This window comes from Girardinichthys multiradiatus, unplaced genomic scaffold (genome assembly GCF_021462225.1).
Source record: "Girardinichthys multiradiatus isolate DD_20200921_A unplaced genomic scaffold, DD_fGirMul_XY1 scaffold_51, whole genome shotgun sequence".
Classification (NCBI taxonomy): Eukaryota; Metazoa; Chordata; class Actinopteri; order Cyprinodontiformes; family Goodeidae; genus Girardinichthys; species Girardinichthys multiradiatus.
Genome location: NW_025917704.1, coordinates 1,244 through 21,807, shown reverse-complemented (window position 1 = coordinate 21,807; position 20,564 = coordinate 1,244). Strand labels below are relative to the sequence as shown.

The 20,564-nt window shown below is 41.3% G+C and overlaps 2 protein-coding genes across 4 annotated transcripts; both read left to right on the top strand.

The window, feature by feature from the left end:
- Window positions 1–5,766: 5,766 nt before the first annotated feature.
- LOC124865233 lies at window positions 5,767–15,233 on the top strand (the record flags this gene model as incomplete). Its single annotated transcript, XM_047360190.1, has 14 exons — window positions 5,767–5,971; window positions 7,551–8,024; window positions 8,131–8,190; window positions 8,277–8,355; window positions 8,443–8,546; window positions 8,642–8,914; window positions 9,024–9,117; window positions 9,336–9,403; window positions 9,495–9,788; window positions 9,876–9,941; window positions 10,042–10,176; window positions 10,262–10,324; window positions 11,011–11,148; window positions 11,334–15,233. Coding segments are annotated over exons 2-14 (5,370 nt in total), but the record flags the coding sequence as incomplete, so codon positions are not given.
- LOC124865234 lies at window positions 15,231–20,042 on the top strand. Of its 3 annotated transcripts, none has more exons than XM_047360191.1 (5): window positions 18,101–18,895; window positions 19,032–19,091; window positions 19,181–19,236; window positions 19,421–19,531; window positions 19,628–20,042. In XM_047360191.1, the coding sequence occupies exons 1-5, from the start codon at window positions 18,841–18,843 to the stop codon at window positions 19,676–19,678; spliced, it is 333 nt and encodes a 110-aa protein (XP_047216147.1). In that variant the 5' UTR covers window positions 18,101–18,840; the 3' UTR covers window positions 19,679–20,042. The 3 variants fall into 3 exon arrangements, 2 of the variants coding, with proteins under 2 accessions (XP_047216147.1, XP_047216148.1); XM_047360192.1 differs by having other exon boundaries at window positions 18,102–18,895; window positions 19,181–19,214; XR_007037515.1 differs by lacking the exons at window positions 19,181–19,236; window positions 19,421–19,531; window positions 19,628–20,042 and having other exon boundaries at window positions 15,231–18,895; window positions 19,032–19,077.
- The last annotated feature ends 522 nt before the right edge of the window (window positions 20,043–20,564 follow it).

Here is a 20,564-nt window from a genome sequence, read left to right as displayed (position 1 = left end):
TCTAAATCAAAGCTTTTATTAGTTATCTGATTCCTGTTATTTTTGTGATTCTCACAGTTTTTTATTCCTGTAAGTTTTTCTATAGTTTTTTGGTGATGTGTGTATCTGTATGCTTCTATTTGTCTTTTTGCTTTGCCACAAACACACTTGAATTTCCCCAGTGTGGGACAATAAAGGCTTTTTATTTTGTATTCTATTCTGATTAGCAATGTTGATTTATATGATATAACTATTTCAACTTTTTGGAAGGACACATTAAGAACAATTTTAACATTCTGTAATTTTGTGTTTTTTGTTTGGATCAGATACTGAGAGTGAAAATCAGACACAAACTGTGGAAGATATTTTGGAGGGAATGTGTGGAAATGGTAAGTTTCTTGCATGCATGGGCTGTTCCAGACAGGAGCCAAGAGGGGCCAGTGCCCCTGCAGAGCTGGTCCTAGCTCCTGTTATGGCCCCTGCATTGAAGACATAATACTAAATCAATTTCTTATATGTGCTGGCACAGAAACTGTAACTCATTGGTCCCTTGGACCAATTTTATTTTTAACCTTTACAGTCTTAGTTTAGTAATGAATTAAAAATTAAGGTGTCGCACTTTTATCTTGGATCACAATTTCATCTGCTAGACCAGGGATCTACAACCTGCAGCTCCAGACCTGAGTGGCTCACTTAATATATTAAACCACGAAATATTGACCAGTTTTTTTTTTTTTGCCTAATTTTTTTGTTTTGTGCCCCCATGAACCCCCCACCCCCCCCCCTGTCCCCTGGTAAATTTAGTCTAGAACCACCACTGCTTGCATGTATAAAATATAATATTTGTTATTACTTACATGCGGGGAAATGACAAATGAGTATAGTGGTAGACAAACTGCAACCCATTTTAAGGTTCTCATGACAGCACAACTACCTCATTACTTCATAACTTTGAAAACAGTTGTTTGTCTATTCTGAATCTTCACAAATACATGTGCTGTCATATATTCATTGACATATACTTTAATGTATGCTCCTTTTGGATATAATTTTAGATTACAGTGTCGCTAACCCATAAACTATTCTTTAGGTGTGCAGAGCGCTGGAGAGCCTGTGGAAGTGTCGGGAAATGATGCAGTGCTAACGGCTGCCAGTGGTATATCTTCAAATATATTTGTTTATTATACATATTTCATGTATATCAAGCTTAATTTTCTGATTCAATAACCTCTTTTTGATGTGTATTTTAGATGCTGTTAAATTTTGTTGCATCTGCCATACTCACTTCAACGACAAAAAAAAGAATGCCATGAAGAAATGGCGCGAGTGGCGTCAGTGCAGGACATGCCAGATGTGGTCACACTTGGCATGTGGTTTCAAGAAGAAGTTGTGTGTTCACTGCTAGCATCACAAGTCCTAATGTACACTTTTAATTGTGAATACTCAAGCATCCTGTTAATGCATTTGTTTTAGAAAATGTAATGTCAGTTGGTATGTTCCTAAATATGTTCTCACATAGTTTAAAATCGACATGCTGAAACATATTCAAAATGACTTTTCAAATGTACAGAGCATGTAAATGCCTGGAAATGTTGGCTGTACAACAGTGTACACCCTCCATACTGTTATGTGTAAAGATGTGGTAATTTGTACCATAAATGGATGAAGATGTATTATTATTTTTCTATTAAAATAAGTTTATTAAAAGATTGAGTTTGAACATATGTATATATGAGTATAAAATCTTTAACTGCAGGTTTATCATTGGGGCCTGCCATAGCAATGCATAGGAGAGCAGTGCATTGCATTGCGAAGCAATGCAATGCACTGCCTCCATGCAATGCATGGCAGGCACCTATTACTATTCACCTCTAAACTGGTCTCTTTATTGGGGCCTGCCCAAGCATTGCATAGGAGAGCTGCCTCCCATGCAATGCATGGCAGGCACCTATTACTATGCACCTCTAAACTGGACTCTTTATTTATTTATTTTTCTTCCGTCTCCGTTAATTGGGGCCTGCCATAGCAATGCATAGGAGAGCAGTGCATTGCAAATGCAATGCACTGCCTCCATGCAATGCATGGCAGGCACCTATTACTATTCACCTCTAAACTGGTCTCTTTATTGGGGCCTGCCCAAGCATTGCATAGGAGAGCAGTGCATTGCGAAGCAATGCACTGCCTCCATGCAATGCATGGCAGGCACCTATTACTATTCACCTCTAAACTGGTCTCTTTATTTGGGGCCTGCCATAGCATTGCATAGGAGAGCAGTGCATTGCATTGCGAAGCAATGCAATGCACTGCCTCCATGCAATGCATGGCAGGCACCTATTACTATTCACCTCTAAACTGGTCTCTTTATTTATTTATTTTTCTTCCGTCAAAATTAATGCGGCCCGAACCGCTGCGTGCACCCCCACAATATATACATCAAAACGACCGGCTCGGTCCCGTGAGGTGTGCTATTACTTTTATTGGCGTTTCGAGTTACTATGGCGACGTAATTAACGAAAAACCGAGCCCCAAAATCCCATAGGAATGAATGGAGTCAGGGGTGGAAGAAATCCTCAAAATTCACTGTTTTTGAGGCTCTGCTGTATCGCCATACTTTCACCTAGAAACACAGTTTGACTTTCAGTTTGTAGGAAAATCCGCCGGCTCTTCAGAAGTGAAAACGGTTTGTTGATAACTGCTACGGTTTCTCTAAAATTAGACTCCAAGCGACACAAAGTTTTACAGAAAATCACACTCTTAACAGTGGAGATGGCAGTTACTAGAGTGTAAAAAGAGGGCATTTTTTTCAGGAAAAATGAGTTTCAACTGGCACTCACGGCCACAAATTTCGCTCTACAGCCACAATTTTCGGTCAGATTGTAGGGCCGGGCCTCTGCTTTCACAAAATAATTTCAAAATTGTTCTAAGTCTCATAGATTTCTGTCAAAACACCCTCGATCGCCAAGAGTCAGTAGATTTCTGTAGGCCTTCTACCATGTATTTTCAATGAGAGCTTGACCTGTAATCCACGAGTGACACCATTTATTTCCATAATCATATTTTATACTGTGAATGACATAGAGCTATGAAAATATCCATGATTGGGGACGAGGGACAGCTGTCGCCCACAGTTTAAAAAATTTTCAAATACCATGTACGGATTCCCAGATATTAGACTTTGTTCGGGAGCATGTTCAGGCATTTTTGCCTTTTTCTCCATTTTCCCTTACTTTTCACCCAGTGTTGTGTCTTTATTATTATATTTTCACTAATAAAGGATGAATATTAATGTTCCCCTGTCCGTTCTGATAAAAACGGTCCAAGAATGAGATCGATCGCCCCTACGGTTTCAGAGTTATGGCCAGTTGTTCGGGAGCATGCGCCTCCATGTTATAAAGCCTAGACCAGGGGACACACAGAGTGAGGTGCTGCGTCAGTGAGAAACAGCAGGTGTCAAGTTACACTGACGCTCTTTGCTGATTGGCTGATTCATTCCTCACTGTTCTATTTATAGCTCTGTGTATCTCCTACTGTATATGTCTGGATGGGATTCTGTCTTTCTTTCTGCCTCTCTGTGTCTCACACTGGGACACACACCCACACACACACCCACACACAGACACACACACCCACACACAGACACACACCCACACACACATGCATAGATTACTATCTTTCTGAGGACTTTGCATTGACTTTCATTGATATTCATTCATTTCTATGGCTTAAACATGACCCGACCTCTAACCCTTTGTCCATCTTCATAGGAGGCAACTACATGGCAAACATTTTGTGCATGTACTGCTGTTCCAACATCCACACAACAGTGATTGACCCTAAAGGGCAATTTCTTTCATACACCCTCCATGCTTACTAATGATTATTTAAAGCTTATAATAACATACACAATGGTTTTAGAATAGCAAGCATGTTCTATATAACTAATAGAAATAACCCAGACCTGACAGGAGAACCATGCTGGATTTTCAAAATAAGACAAAACATGCTCTACAAAATAATTGCCTTTAATTTTAAACTATAGAAAATTGCAGGACTGGTCTTGACACTAATGTTTGAGCTCAGCCAGTGTTGAAAATAGGACAGTGTTGGCCTTTTAAAATAAAGCTAACTGAAACTTTCAAAATAAAAGCCTCAATCTTTAATAATAACTAGTGATTGTACAAAAGAAGAAGAAAAATATTTCATTTTTCAAAAATGTTTATGTAAGCTTGTATTGCTTTCCATTGCCAAGGATCTGTTCAGACTACTGTTTTGAGTAAATCCTGCTGAATCAATGGGGCAGACATGAAGTTCGAAGGTCTGAGCAGTCAATCACACAGCTGTTGGGTCTCATTCATTACCAAAGCAACAGAACACAGCTGCCAGTGAACTTAAGTTTCCTCTGACAAAGAGTGGCTCTGAGCATGACCTTAGGCCAGAAGCTGCCATGACTGATCACATTCAAGCCAGCCATAACTGACAACTACACTGGACTTTCAAAATAAGACAGTGGCCTTTTAAAATTAATCTATTAATAAAACCCTCAATGTTCCATAGCTACTGTAGACCTTTTAAGTTAAAAAACAATTGTATATTAGAAGGAGGTGAAGGTTCCATTTGACTAATAAGATTAAAACAACATTTATTGGTAACCAAACTGGAATTTCAAAATAAGGCCTACACATACTCTACAAAAGAAAAGCCTTTTTATTTTACACTGAACATCATTGCATGCAGTCACTGTCAGTGTACCAGCTTCTACTTAAAATTTTAGTCTTGATAAAAGCCCTGTCTCTAACACACAGACACAGCGATACACTATGACATCCACTCTCACAGAGACAGAGCAGTGGAAAGGAACCCATTGACCTCTGATCCACACAACAGAGACTTAAAAAAAAAATCTAAATTCATATGAGTGTCAGCAACATTTTATTTCTATTTGGGATCAATAAAGTATTTTTGATTTGGAACTGAATTTGAATTAAATGCCCATGAGAACCAGTAGAGAGAAAGATCCAGTTGGATGGTTTTGTTTTGGTGAACTCTGTCTTAGCTTTACAATTAGCTGCATCACATTCACACACATTCATATGCACATGACTTTTGGTCTCCAAAAGATGAATCTAATAGGCACATTGGATTTTATTTTGGGTCTGTATGGACACATTCACAACTTTTTTGATCCTTTTATCACAATAGAACCAACACACAAACAACTGTTGGTTGTTCAAAGGTCTTTATGTGTCTTAATGATCAAACATGAGGCTGACTCACATACAAATTATTTTTTCATAATATAGCACACACTCAAATACAACTCCATGCATTGTTAGCACAAAAAGCCCCCCCTAGCCCCAGCCCTAATAAATCACTGCAGCACCTCAGCTGATTGACTGCGTTCTGAGACCGGAGTTTGCCTAGGCAAGTTTAACTGAGAAATAATATTTATGATTCTGGTATCCTTCAAGAGGATGAAAGTAACAATCAGTAATTGGAGCTGATATTTCTGCATGGATTAAAAAGAGGAGCACACTGTTAATTACAAACTACAAATCTACATTTAAAATAAGTACAGAGCATCAGTTTTGTAGGAGATCCATTAAATACCAGAAGCATTTAGGTGTGATTTTAGACCATGTAATGTTGTACTCATGTCTGTGACATCATGAGCTCTAGCTGGGTAAACACACTGGCTCAATCTATAAAAAAAAAACGTTTTTTTTTTCGTTTTTATAATGTCTTAAAGTTTATTTATTTCCTATAAAGATTTTATTACACTTTATTTAATTTTTAAATTAGTTTTTTGAAAAGTTAAATCCATCAACAACTTTACAGCCCTGACAGATGTCGCTCTCTGATTGGCTGATGCTGCGCTATGTCCCGGTCAAGCTTCTGGAATCTTCCCAGATGTCGCTCTCTGATTGGCTGATGCTGCGCTATGTCCCGGTCAAGCTTCTGGAATCTTCCCCCTTCTGAGTCTGCTCCGGTCTAGGTAAGACGTCTGTGTGTTTTCTCTGTAAAATATCGTGTTTAGCTGCTTTATCACGGTGAAATATGATTTAAAATGGTTAGGATTGTTAAACCTGATGCCTGTTTATATAAAGCTAGTGACTTTTTAGAGGTTTTGTTGTCAAGAAAAGTTCGTTTTTGGCTTGTATATATGCTAACTGGATAGCATCTCACTGTTATCATTGCGAGTCTGCTCCGGTCTAGGTAACACTTCTTTGTCCTTTCTCTGTAAAATATCGTGTTTAGCTGCTTTATCACGGTGAAATATGATTTAAAATGGTTAGGATTGTTAAACCTGATGCGTGTTTATATAAAGCTAGTGACTTTTTATAGGTTTTGTTGTCAAGAAAAGTTCGTTTTTGGCTTGTATATATGCTAACTGGATAGCATCTCACTGTTATCATTGCGAGTCTGCTCCGGTCTAGGTAACACTTCTTTGTCCTTTCTCTGTAAAATATCGTGTTTAGCTGCTTTATCACGGTGAAATATGATTTAATATGGTTAGGATTGTTAAACCTGATGCGTGTTTATATACAGCTAGTGAGTTTTTATAGGTTTTGTTGTCATGAAAAGTTCGTTTTTGGCTTGTATATATGCTAACCGGATAGCATCTCACTGTTTGCTTTGTATTTGATTTACATAAACACAGTAAGGTATAGAATAAAGGCAAGGGCTTTTATTAATATTCTCTATGGAGTTCATATTTTTGGTGGGGTTTAAAGTGAATTGCTGAGGTATAATGAGGTAAAAAAAAAAAAAACGATCTTAAATCAGTCCCTGTTTACTCCTCAGAGAGTGTGCTGTGTCTCAAAGGAGCTCTGCATGTCCTGAAAAGCTCCAACATGTTTTGGGGAGATTTACCCATCTACTTTATAAAGCTATTTTGCTCTCATATGTCCGTTTACATGTTTTTGCCCAAACTGGACTGCTGCTAGTCCAACATATAAAATATATCGTTGTTTGAGCTTTCATTGTGTCTGCAATTCCTTTGTTGAGCCACCATGTGTTACAAACCAGCACAAACATGCATTGTTTACTGTCTGCTCTGCAGTGAAGCTTTGTTTCTGATGGTGAAAACGTGGATCAATGTAATGCTGGTTCTGTCTTTGTGTGGAACTGCACATTAGTAGAAGAGACGGATCTAAATAGTTTTATGCTGATTTTATTTTAACAATAAAGACAGAAATGTATCACTAAAGTATTAAGTTTGTTGCTATTTTATCACAGAGATCATGAGGAATATTTTAAATCAACCATATGACTACTTGTAATTTGCTGCCTGATTGTTTGCAAGTCTTCATATCTGTTGACAATTATTATACTATGTTGACTTGCCATTCAGTATTTGTTCCATATTGTTTCATTTGCCTTATATTCAGTTATCATATTTTATCAATTATGACCAGGGTTATGAAATGTGTTGATGTTTGAACATGATATTGGTACTTTAAGAGCATTAATGAGCAATTTTTAGCTTTAGCCCTGGTTTTAAATATATTTTGGAACTGAATATTTTGAATAATATTGTTTTTAATGGATATTATTTTTGCTTTTTATTACAGCTTTTCACTTGTGCGAGACTTTGCAATTTGGAAGTTTTCCAGTGCTGCCAGCTGTGATCTTCACCTGTGCTTCACTACACCCACCTTCAATCATCTACACTACTGTTACATCTCAATCAGAAAACAACACACTGACTAGATAAACATATTCAGACACAACAGACATTTTATTTACAAACCTACACATAATATTCACTAACACACACACTTTCACTCACACACACACACATTCACTCACTATCTTCCTACAAACACTGTTTCATTCATTTGGAACATATTTAAATACATTTTACAGTTTGTATTTTCTCTGTTGCTTTGGTCTAGATAACCGGTTTTTTCTCCCCCAGTTTTCTTCTGTTTTTCTCTCTGTCCACCAGGATGCCACGCAAGGGACGACGCTCTGAAGCCGCCAAGAAGAGATGGAGGACCCTGGACCAGGAGGACCTGCAGAGCAGCCAGCCGGACGTCGCCAAGGTATCTTGAGTTATAAACCGTAATAGTTTAGTTTTTTCCTAGTATAACAGTAGTTGTTGGTACTTTTGTGCTTTCAACATGGTTGTAATTATGCCTGTGTTTGCAGCCCAGGACATCCCCACCCACCGCGCAGGCTTGGACCCCCACCCAGTCTCCGGAGAAGAAGGTAAAGCTGTAGTTTACTGTTCAGTAACTAAGTTTTGGATCATTTGTTTGGTTTTATTTAGTCATTAAATTTTTATTTGTTCTCAGATGTCCCGACTGCTGGAGTCCCCGGGCCAGGTGGTTTGCCAGGAGGAGCCCCGTAGGCCATTGACCTCTCTTGTGTCACGTATGTACATTAAGTTATTTTGTAGAATATGTTCAATTCTCAATTCAGTGATATTTGATTTTGAACTGTATGTTTGTCTCTCTATAGGCCGTGGGACGGGGCGTCGCCATCGCGTCGTGAAGTGGCCGTTTTCCCCTGTGACTTACCGTAGTCACAAGTTGGTCCTGCCAGCCGCGGTCCCGGAGAAGAGGGTATGTTGTTTCTGTCCCACCTTATACTTCATTATCAGTGTACAGTCAAAACCTAATCATATCATGTTCATCTTTTTTCTTTATTTCTTTTTTAGTTTGTTCTTTTGGTTGGTGACTCCCATCTGCGTGCTTACGTTGATGAGTTTGTCTCCATGCCAGAGGGCAACCTCTCCTTTGGGTTTCTTGCAACCCCCGGGGCCTCGGCGGACGAGTTGAGGCGTGAGGTGCTGGGAGCAGTTCTGCCTCGGACCCCCGAGGTAGTCTGTCTTCTGGCACCCGGCAACAACTTGGAAGCCAGAAGGACCGTGCAGCAGTCGGGCGCGGACTTCGAGGGGCTGCTGCTCGCCGTCGGCAACCTCTGCCCTAATGTAAGTCTAATATTCACTGAATTTGTTCAAAAAAAAAAAAATATATATATATATATATATATATAAATGTATGTTAATTTGTGTTATTTACTTTGATTCAATCATACAGGTGGTTGTTGTGGACTTTCCTCCACGTCTAACCGTGGAGGAAGACCACCAACAGCTGCTCCGGCAGGAGTACCACCGTGTGGCTGCTCGGAGAAGTAAGTGATGTTACACGATTTATTTTTATACTGAAATTTTAGTTTGTGGAATTGGGTTAATGTTCCTAATGTGTTGTCAGCTCACTGCCAATCAAAGTTGGAATTAACACAAAATTGGTGAAAAACAGACTAGTGCTAGGTGTCTCTCTATCATTAAATCACTACAGTGTTAGTCTGAGCGGCATTAAGAATGACTGTTGTCTTCCTCTCTCCTTCAGATGTTCGCTACCTCTCGGTAGTTGAACATTTCCCGCGGAGCTGCTTGGACATGTGGAGCAGGGATGGCGTAAGTTGAATTTTTTATATTTGTTGCTATCAAAATGTTACTAGTGCTTAATGTTCATGATTGAATGTGTTATTTGACTTGTGTGTTGCAGGTTCACCTGAGCGACCATCCTGGGATGGAGGTCCTTGCTCAGTTGCTGTGGGATGCGTCCTACACGCAACTTGAGTTAAGTGCACCGACATCTCCAGCTCCACCTCCTGCTCCTGTGACGCCTCCTTCCCCCGTGGTGAGACGTTCCCCCCCTAGGCCTCCGCCTCCTGCTCCTGTGACGCCTCCTTCCCCCGTGGTGAGACGTCCCCCCCCCAGGCTGGTTGTGGTCGGCGAGGTTCCAGCTCCGCGTCCTTCGGACCCTTTCGCTTGGACTGTTGTCCGTGGTGGCCAGAGGGTAAGTAATGCATACTTGATTTTTTAATAAAACGTAAGCATTGTTTTAGGGAATGTGTAAGCATTGTAAATCTTCTAATCAATACAGACGTCGCGCCAGGTCCAGAGGGGTGATGGCTCTCCGCACATCACTGGGAGGATGGTTGACCAACAGGTACGTTTTGCTTCACCTGAAATCTGAACATTGTGTGTTCCCTCAGTGAAGGAATGAAAACATTTTAAGCATTTTTATTTATTTATTTTCTATTTTAAAGGGAGACCTGCTGGACTCGACCATTCCCCCGAATCCTGTGTGGTTCAGCCCAACGGTGCTGGAGGAGATGGACCGGATCGTTCCTGCGTCTGGCCGTGACGCTCCGTTACCGACGCGTGCTCTGAAGGGGAAGAAGGTATTTTTGGATGCTCATTTTAAATTTGATGTGCTACAAATGGTCTGTCAGTCATTTCATTGCATTTGTTTTGTCTTTTATTTAGAAAGCCAGTGTGAGACGTCGTCCACGACCCGATCCCTCCAAGCCGAGACCGGAGGAGCTGCAGGTCTGAAACTATTTTAACCTTTGATCTATCATTACAGAAAGGATTTCAAACTGTTTTCTGTGTTTTAAAGTTGAATAGTAGTGGATGTAAGTTGTTTTAAATTATATTTGCAACAGAACATGTTGTAGACAGAGCCTAAATCACAGATACCTCAAGATGTTTGGTGCATCTTCTGTACTTTCCACTAAACTCAAAGCTCCTGTTGATTTCAGGTGGAGGGAGCTCCGACTGAGAGGACCAGGCCAGCCCGTCGCCAGCCCAGGAGAGCCGCCCCCACGAGGTTGACGCCCCCCGCCGAGTCCTCTCCCGCGCCTCTGGAGGACCATGTTAGGGATGACAGCTGCCAGGTAACTTTCATGAATAATCTACTGTTGTAATGTCAAATATTTTAAATATGTAAATACTGGAAACTAAACTTTATTAACCTTTTAAACGGCGGCACCAAAATCAACAAAAACTACTGAAGCCGGTGTTGTGAGACACTTGCCTGGTTTCTGGTACAGAAAGCATTTCAAACTGTTTTCTGTGTTTTAAAGTAGTTTCAATAGTTGAATAGTAGTGGATGTAAGTTGTTTTAAATTATTTAAAATATATTTGCAACAGAGCCTAAATCAGACACCTCAAGATATAGAGTTGTGTGCATCTTCTGTACTTTCCACCAAATTTAAAGCTCCTGTTGATTTCAGGTGGAGGGAGCTCCGACTGAGAGGTCCAGGCCAGCCCGTCGCCAGCCCAGGAGAGCCACCCCCACGTTGCAGGTTGATGCCCCTGCCGAGTCCTCTCCCGCGCCTCTGGAGGACCATGTCAGGGATGACAGCTGCCAGGTAACTTTCATGAATAATCTACTGTTGTAATGTCAAATATTTTGAATATCTACATCCTGGAAACTAAACTTGACCTGTTAACAGTTTTTGTTTAATACAGTTGTATATTTTAAATTTATTAACTTATGAGCCAAAAAATGTATGTAAAAATGCTAAATTTATGCCATTTTCTGATTATGATTCAGGCTTCTTCGTTGGAACCCTGTGCCAGCGGTCCGCCTGTCCAGACTGTGAGAGCCACACATTGCCAGGCTGACTACAGATACGGTACATTTTCCCGTAATCACCAGTGCACCTGTATGGCTCTGACATTTTTAGCGTACCACAGTGAGGGGTTGCAGTTTGACACAGTGTTACTTGACAGAGTACTTGAGCAAGGAGATGCACTTTATGTTGGCATTAAACAGCAGCTCATGTTGGACGGGAGATTTGTTGATAATCACTTGACAGTTGAAGAGATGCCCCAACAAGTACTGACAGACGGTAACATCTACTCTGTACACACAACGGGTGTCAGAGTTGGTCGTGTTTTGTGTCAGAATGATAGCCCTCAAAGATCAGGGCGAATGGGATTGCCTCTTGCCTCACAACTAGAGTGCCTATCTGAAAATGTCACCCATGCTTTTCTTTTGGTGACTCCAGAGTGCATTGCAGTTTTCCGGGACAGAGACGGTAGGTTTGGAGTTTTTGATTCTCACTCCAGAAACTCAGCAGGCCTGCCCCATCCTAACGGAACTGCAGTGGTCATGACCTTTAGCAACCTAACGCTCATGGTTGAACATCTGTGCAAACTCTTTCAGATCCGTGGCCCCAATGCCACGTATGAGTTTGTACCAGTATCGTTTGTCAGCGACGACATTGGTGATGCCCCTCCTCCAGCCTTGAGCAATCTGAATATTTCACCTGGATCCACACAAGCAAGCCCAGGTGCTAAGAAACCAGAGAGCGCTTCTGATGAAGAGGATGAAGAGGAAATGCCAGCTTGGCTTGTTGAAGTTGGCCACATATTAGAGGAAATTGTCCCAACGGTGCCAGATGTGTCCAAATTGCCAAAAGCCAGGAGAATAAAAGTAAGAGACAGGATCAAAGCACAGCTGGGACAGGATGTAGTTAAAAAAATGAAACAAAGAACATCTGAGAAAGAAAAATATGATACATCGCCTACATATAAGGTAAAAAAACTACGGGCAATGAAACAAGCATATCTTCTTCAACATGTAGAGAGGAAGATCCAGTTAACTGCTAGATACAAGCGTGATGTTGCTTACCGAAGGAGACTAATGGAATATGTGAAGGAAAGATACAGCAACGATCCCAACTACAAAGCCAGACAAAAAACATTTATGAAGAACTATATAAAGGAAAGGTACAGCAACGATCCCAACTTCACAGCCAGACAAAAAACATTTATGAAGAACTATATAAAGGAAAGGTACAGCAACAAACCCAACTTCACAGCCAGACAAAAAACATTTATGAGGACGTATATGAAGAAAATGTACAGCAAGTTACAGTTCCGGGTGCAACATAATAAAAAATGTGCTGTCAACAGGAGACTAAGGCTATCAAAGAAGAAGCTTTCTCAAAATACAATGCTGCAGTGTGCAATGAGAATCAGGCGAAAATACAGAAGGACTTTAGACTTTCTCCAAGGAACTCCACAGCCTCTGATCAGCAACGAAATGAAAGCTGCAATTCTGAAATTTCAAGAGAAAATTCAACTTGGACCAACACATGTCTGCACGGTTTGTCACAGAGCTCTTTTCCCGAGTCAAGTCAAGCATTGTAACAGAGCCAAATATACCAAGAACATTCGTGTGGAGGCTGAATGCCTGACAGGTACGTATGTTCACATGTGTGACTCTGCATGCTCCGCCCCGTGTTCTGTACCCAAAGAGAGGACTCAGGAGTGGATCTGCTACACATGTGACAGCTACGTAACCAGAGGAAAGATGCCATCAATCGCTGCTGCCAATCACCTGGACTTGGCACCGATTCCCACAGAGCTTTCCCTATTGAATGTACTTGAGAGGCAATTGATTGCAAAAATACTGCCTTTTGCCAAGATTGTTTCATTGCCCAAAGGACAGCAGAGAGCAATTCATGGAGCTGTTGTTTGTGTACCTTCAGAAATGGAAACAATCGTGAACTGTCTTCCCAGGCCCAGCACAGAAGCACAGCTTTTACAGGTTAAGCTGAAGAGGAAAATTAAATACAAAGGATACCAATACTTTTACACAGTAAACATGGAAAATGTTTTGGCTGCACTGAGAAAGCTTAAAGAGACCCACCCGGATTACAAGGATGTAAATATAAATGAAAGTGCAACATTTGAGGATTTCCAGGACGACCAACCTGTTGAGGAATCAGAAACCCAAGCAGAGGATGCAGTCACAGACCAACCTGACCACATAGGGGAAGAACATCAGGCTCTTCGACCGGGTCTGATCTTGGACACTTGTATGCAGCCACCTGACATAGCACAGGAAGTGCTCTCCTATGGAGATGGAATTTTTAGTGTCGCTCCCGCCCAAGGAAACAAACCCGTTGGCTTCTTTACTGTTCCAAGGCTGGAAGCCAAGGCTTTTCCTGTGCAGTTCCCCACTGGCCAAAACACGTTAGACGAAGCCAGACGAGTTATACTGTCACCAAGTATGTATTTCAATGTCAGGCTTTTCTCTGTAGACACTCGATTTGCCAAAGACCAGAGTTATCTTTTCTTTGCTCAGTTTGTTACTGAGACTCATATGGCCAACAACAGCATGTCGATTCAGTCAAGAAAAGGCAAAGCCCGGAGCAAAGAAGGACACAACATTTCCAGCAAGATGCTACAGGACAAAGAAGAGTTAGAAAAACTAATCCAAAATAAAGAGGCCACTCGTTTTATGCAACCCCTAAGAGGAACTCCAGCTTATTGGGAGAAAGGTTTGCGCGATTTGCACGCCATGGTGAGGCAGCTGGGAAAGCCAACCTTCTTTTGTACCTTCTCTGCTGCTGAAATGAGATGGCCGGAAGTCATTGAGGCCATCAAAGCTCAACACGGAGAGCAGGTCAACTTCTCAGAGCTCGACTGGAACACCAAGTGTGACATTCTTAGGAGCAACCCTGTTACTGTGATGAGAATGTTCTCCAAGAGGGTGGATGCTCTCTTCACAGATCTCATTTTGTCCCCTGCGCAGCCCATCGGACCAGTTGAGGATTACTTTTATCGTGTGGAATTTCAAGCAAGGGGTTCCCCGCATATACATTCTGTGATATGGATTAAGGATGCACCTGAGATGGAGGATCCCTCATGTTGTGACCAAGTCATCAATTTCATCGACCGTTACATATCCTGTCAGTTGCCCGATGAAACCACAGACCCTGAGCTCCACAAAATTGTAACGGAGGTTCAAATGCACAGCAAAAAGCATTCCAAATCATGCAAGAAAGGAAATGTGCAATGCAGATTTGGATTTCCCAAACTACCCATGGACCGCACCAGAATCACAGTCCCTCTCTTATTCGACTTTGAAAATGATTGTGATGAAAAAGCTAAGCAATCCAGACAAAAGGATGGCCAGAAGAAGTCCAGAAAATCGAAGCCAATAATCATCTCAAACCAACAAAGAGAAGCAAAGAGGAAGCTGAAATCAATAAGGGATTTTCTGATGGATCAAAAATCTTCTTTCAAAGATTTGGCAGAATTACTCCAGGCTTGTAAGATGACCAAAGAAGAATACAACCACTATGTGGATGCTCTGACTTCTGGAATGGTAGTGATGATGAAGCGTGATCCCAAAGACAGCTGGGTGAATGGATACAACCCGGATCTCCTGCGTGCTTGGAATGCTAACATGGACATTCAGTATGTGATCGATGAGTACAGCTGTATTGAGTACATGATGTCCTACATAGCCAAGCCAGAGCATGAAATGGCGCAGTTCCTCAAATCCATTGTCGAGGATCTAAAGAAGTCCGATATCAACCAACGGGACAAGATGAAAAAGATCATGCAGGCCTATTCAAAACAGAGAGAAGTTAGCGCTCAAGAGTCAGTAGCCCGTACATGTAGTCTATCCCTTAAAAAGTCATCGCGCAGTGTCATTTTTATCCAAACTGATGAAGACTGTGTGAAAATGAGCCTTCCCATGAGCAAACTGATAAACATGGCCCCAGATGAAGAGAATGTTTGGATGACAGGATTGCCTGAAAAATATCTCAACAGACCTGAAACGTTAGAATTTCAACACATGTGCCTCGCGGAATTTGTGTCGGAATACAGGGTCCTTTATGGAAAACAAATTGAAGGACGAAATGCAATCCCCCTCCTAAATGATGCCGGATACATCCAGAAGAGAACAATGGGCAAACCAGCAGTTATCAGATTTACCCGTTTCTCAGAGAAGAAAAGACCAGAAAAGTTTTACAGACGGCTTCTGAAGTTGTACTTTCCACACAGAAGAGATGAGGACCTGAAAAATGAGGAACACACAACTTACAAAGCCTTTTACGACAATGGACTCTGTGGTAGCTGGCAAGTTAAACAGTACGTTGAGTGGAACCGCAAAAGATACGAAGGTGAAGGAAAGAAAATCGACAAGATAATGGAAGAACTGACAAAGCAAGGACCGGTTCGCAATGCTTGGAACACTTTTGCTCCTGAAGTTGAATTGGACCGTTTGGAATGCGTAGCGGAGCGACCCTCAATCGATGAAAGTGAAGAACAAGACCCTGTCCCAGAATACCAAGTTGATGTCAACAGTGGAGCCATGCCAGCAATCGAAATACCCAAATTGAGCCCTGATTTTATTAGACAAATGTACCGTAGTTTAAATGAGACTCAAGCGTCCATGTTTTACGCCATTCGCCATTGGTGTCTGCAACGTGTCTGGGGTCAAAATCCAGACCCGTTCTTTTATTTTTTGACTGGAGGGGCGGGCTGTGGCAAGTCTCATGTTATCAAATGTGTTTACCAGGAAGCAACCAAGCTCTTGCGCCAGCTTCCCAGATTTCACGATATTGGTGACATGTCTCAGCCCACGGTACTCCTCACAGCTTTTACTGGAACTGCAGCTTACAACATCTCAGGCAAGACTTTACATTCAGTTTTGAAGCTACCCAAAAGCTTAAAGCCACCATACAAAGGACTTGGAAATACACTGGATGAAGTGAGAGCCGTTCTTTCCAATGTAGAAATCTTAATCATTGATGAAATCTCCATGATCTCCAAAGACTTGTTTTCATATGTCCACTGGAGATTTCAACAAATTAAGGGAAACACAAGACCATTTGGAGGGATTTCTGTTTTGGCTGTGGGAGATTTCTACCAGCTGCCACCAGTGGGAGGAGCAAAACCTCTTTGTGTCACTGAGGCCGGCGTCCTTGATATCTGGAACGAAAATTTCCACATGGTCAGTCTGACGGAAATCATGCGACAGAAAGACGACAGAGCATTTGCGGAGCTCCTGAACCGGATTAGAGTTAAAGGGAAAGCAGATTTACTCAGCGACGGCGACAGATCTCTCTTAACGCAAACTATTACCGACCCCAAAGAGTGTCCAATGGACGTGCTGCATGTTTTTGCGACAAACAAAGAGGTGGACGCTCACAATGCAGCAGTTGTGGCTTCTTTATCAACAGTAATAGTTGATGTTCAGGCAGAGGACTACAAGAGGGATACAAAAACAGGAAACATGACAAATCTAGGTAGCTGCGTCAAAGCCAAGAAACGAGATTTGCCTGACAATCTACAAGTCGGATTGGGAATCAGAGTCATGATCATAAGAAACCTGAACGTAGAGGATGGTCTTGTCAATGGAACCTTTGGCACTATTGCAGATATCATCACCAGGACTAAAGATGGAAACAGAACCGTGAAATTAATAGGACTGAAACTGGATAGTCCCACAGCTGGCCACACCAAAAAAATCAAAGGGAAACCAGACAACTTTGTTTACATCGAGAGATTTGAGGAACAAACCAGCATAAAAGGAGTTGTTCGACATCAGTTTCCAATCAAGTTGGCATTTGGATGTACAGCACACAAAGTACAAGGGATGACCATGAAGTCTGCAGTTGTTTCTTTGAAGAGAGTTTTTGAACACGGAAAGGCATACGTCGCCCTCAGTCGCACAACTTCTCTGGAAGGACTTAAAATCATTGATTTGGATGAGAAAAAGATCTACGCCGATGAAAATATCAGAGCAGCTATGGATTCGATGAGAACAGCATCGTTCTCAAACGCCAGACCCCTCTTGAATTTTCAATCACGTCATCAAAGTGCAACTTTAAGAATTATTCATCACAACGTCGAAGGTCTCATCTCTCATTCTGAGGACATGAAACACCATCATGAACTCAGATTGGCAGATATTTTATGCCTTACCGAGACTCATTTATTTGGATCTTCTGCTCCAGCTTGTTGCCAAATGGAGGGTTATTGTTTCTTTTCACGCAACAGACATGTTTCTTATTCCAACCGAGTGGACATGTCTACCAAAGAGGGGGGAGGAGTCGCCACTTACTGCAGGAGTCTTCTACAACCCCAGGAGCGGAGATACTTTCACAATGTTACCGATCTTGAATACAACGTTGTGAAAGTGGATGCGCCGATCACAGCCCTCATTGCCACGGTTTACAGGCCACCAAGTTATGATCTAGCTACGTTTTTGACAAACATGGAAAATCTTTTGGATGGCCTGAATTCAATGGATATTCAGCCAGTTCTGGTATTGGGAGACTTCAACGAGGACCTCCTCTCTCCGGGGAAAAAACCAATCAAGGAGTTGTTTGGAAGCAAAGGATTTACTCAACTCATCTCGGATCCAACAACGGAAAGGCAGACTCTCATTGACCACATTTACATTTCGCAACCAGAATATTGTGTTCAGTCAGGTGTGTTGCAGACTTATTACAGTTACCACAACCCTGTATATTGTATTTTGGCTTCATTTTCAGCTGCATCTTCACCATGACTTGAGAGGAGGGCTCGGAAACAAATTACACTAGGACAATAGTCCTGTCATTTTTAATGGTACTCCATCTTAGGTAAAAACACCAAAGTGAGAACAAATAATCAGAATCAAATGTCCTCAATGATTCGCTTGGATACTGGAAATCCAGTTGATGTATTTAAAGGGTAATAAGAATAACGGTGTCGGCTGACGGCCTGTACAGGTCCAGTAACGGCTGTAAGCTTATTGCTCATGAATACTTCAACTTGAGATGACCACAGTACTCCATTTGAGGCACCGAGTGGTCACCTAGGATACCCCTGGGATATTGTAAGAAAGTGAATGTATTTAACAGCTAATAAGAATAGCGGTGTCGGCTGACGGCCTGTACAGGTCCAGTAACGGCTGTGAAGCTTATTACTCTTGAATACAGCTACTTCAGACGACCACTGAACTAATTTGGAGACCAGTGCATTTTTGAAACATTTTATTTAACTCCCCTAGAGAACCTGCTAGAGCTCTCTAGTATTCTTTTTATTTTCCTTTTTTGGTTTTCTTTCTGATCATGAGCCAATGCTCCAGTCTGATGGAGCAGTTTTTTCCACACTATGGACATTCTCCACTCCGCTCTGTTTGCTTGGCCATTATGTTAATTTGCTTTGAGTGGAAAGAACTGTTTTTTGCCCAGTTTTAGTAAGTTTTTGCAGGCTTGAGAGCATGCAACGCACGGCATGACTCATGAGGGTTCCAAGAAGAGATGGAGGAAGCTGGACCTGGTCGATTTGCAGAGCGGCCCATCATACGTCACCAAGGTATCCAAAATCTAGCTGATGATACACTATGAACCTAAAAAGTATTTTGTATGTTGCAATTATAGTAGCTGTTGGTTAAATTTCAAATATAACATGAATCTCATGATTGTAATTATTCATGTATCCATGCTTTTAGCGCAGGACACCCCAACCCACCTGGCAGCCTTGATCTTCCAAGCAGTCTACGGAGAAAAAGATATGGCTTTCATTTTGCTTTTCATTAACTGAGCTTAGGATAAGTTATTTTGTGTGCTTTTCTCATTGAAGTAATTTGTGTCTCTTTATGTCAAGGTTTCTGGACTCCGTGCCCCATGACCAGGTATGTCCACGACATGTTCAGGGTAATTTGCAACAACACAATGAAGTTGTGATTGTACATTTTTCTCAAAACTTACTGCAGTTGCAACATAGACCCCTCCTGGGTCACCTACGTAGTTAGAAATCTGCATGTTCATGATTTTAAATGTTGATGATTTTTCTTAAGGCTTGAAAGTTTTATCTTGATGTCTGTGTTTCTTTCAACATGCCGTGGGACGGGTCATCGCCATCAACAACTTGACCAACAGCTGGAGCGTCAACGAGGCGGGAGCAAACATCAAGCATTTGCGGCACACAGTCTGCAACCTCTGGACTTATGTAAGCTTAATTTCCACTGCATTTGTTAATTATCAAATAAATCAAAAAATGTACCATGTATATTAATGTTTTATTTATTTCAATTGAATTTTACAGGTGGCTATTTTCAACTTTCCTCCACTTCTCACCATGAAGGCTCTGATGTGAAGCAGCAGATCACATCCCAACAGGAAACTAAAGTGTCTCAAGTCAAAGAGCTTCAAAAGAAATTATAGCAGGAGATCACTGAGCTGAACTAATTACATGTATCGCTTTGTCAGACCAAATGTTATTGTTCAAATCCATTCTGAAGGAAACTAATTGTAATGTTTGTCATCGCTAAGGACTTCAGTCATTTCAATTGTTAGGATTAATTGGAATGTATGAACCTGACCGTTGTGAAGTGCCTTGAGACAACATGTGTTGTGAATTGGCGCTATATCAATAAAACTGAATTGAATTGAATTATCTGAAGTATCAAGAAGTGGATTTACTTGTGTAAATTACCATTAAAACTCATGGTACAAACGCATCCTGATTCAGAAAGTTTTTATTTCCTCATCAAGATGAATCATACTCTTGGCTACAGAATAAAATTTAACTACAATATTTAATAAAAACATTTAGTCATGTAAATGTAGAATGCTGAATTTGGTTGAACATTAATATTGCTGCTAAACTATTGTTCCCAGCTGTTTTTGAAATGCATTATTATGACAGGTTCAAGTCTGAAGCCATGTTTTAACCTCATGTAATGAAACCTGAATCCTGTTTCAGGTAAATGGAAAACAGTTTTTGGTGACTTTAATTGAACTAACACAAATTTACAGTTCTTTTAAGCTCTTCATAGTTCTGCCCTCAAACCTAATGGGAGCTAAACCTAACGGCCAGAGAAACTTTGTGGTCCCAGAAGCACGCACCAAGAGGCAGGCCCCGTCTAAATTTCTTCCGAAATTTTCTAGTTGGGGCCTGCCCAAGCATTGCATAGGAGAGCAGTGCATTGCGAAGCAATGCACTGCCTCCCATGCAATGCATGGCAGGCACCTATTACTAT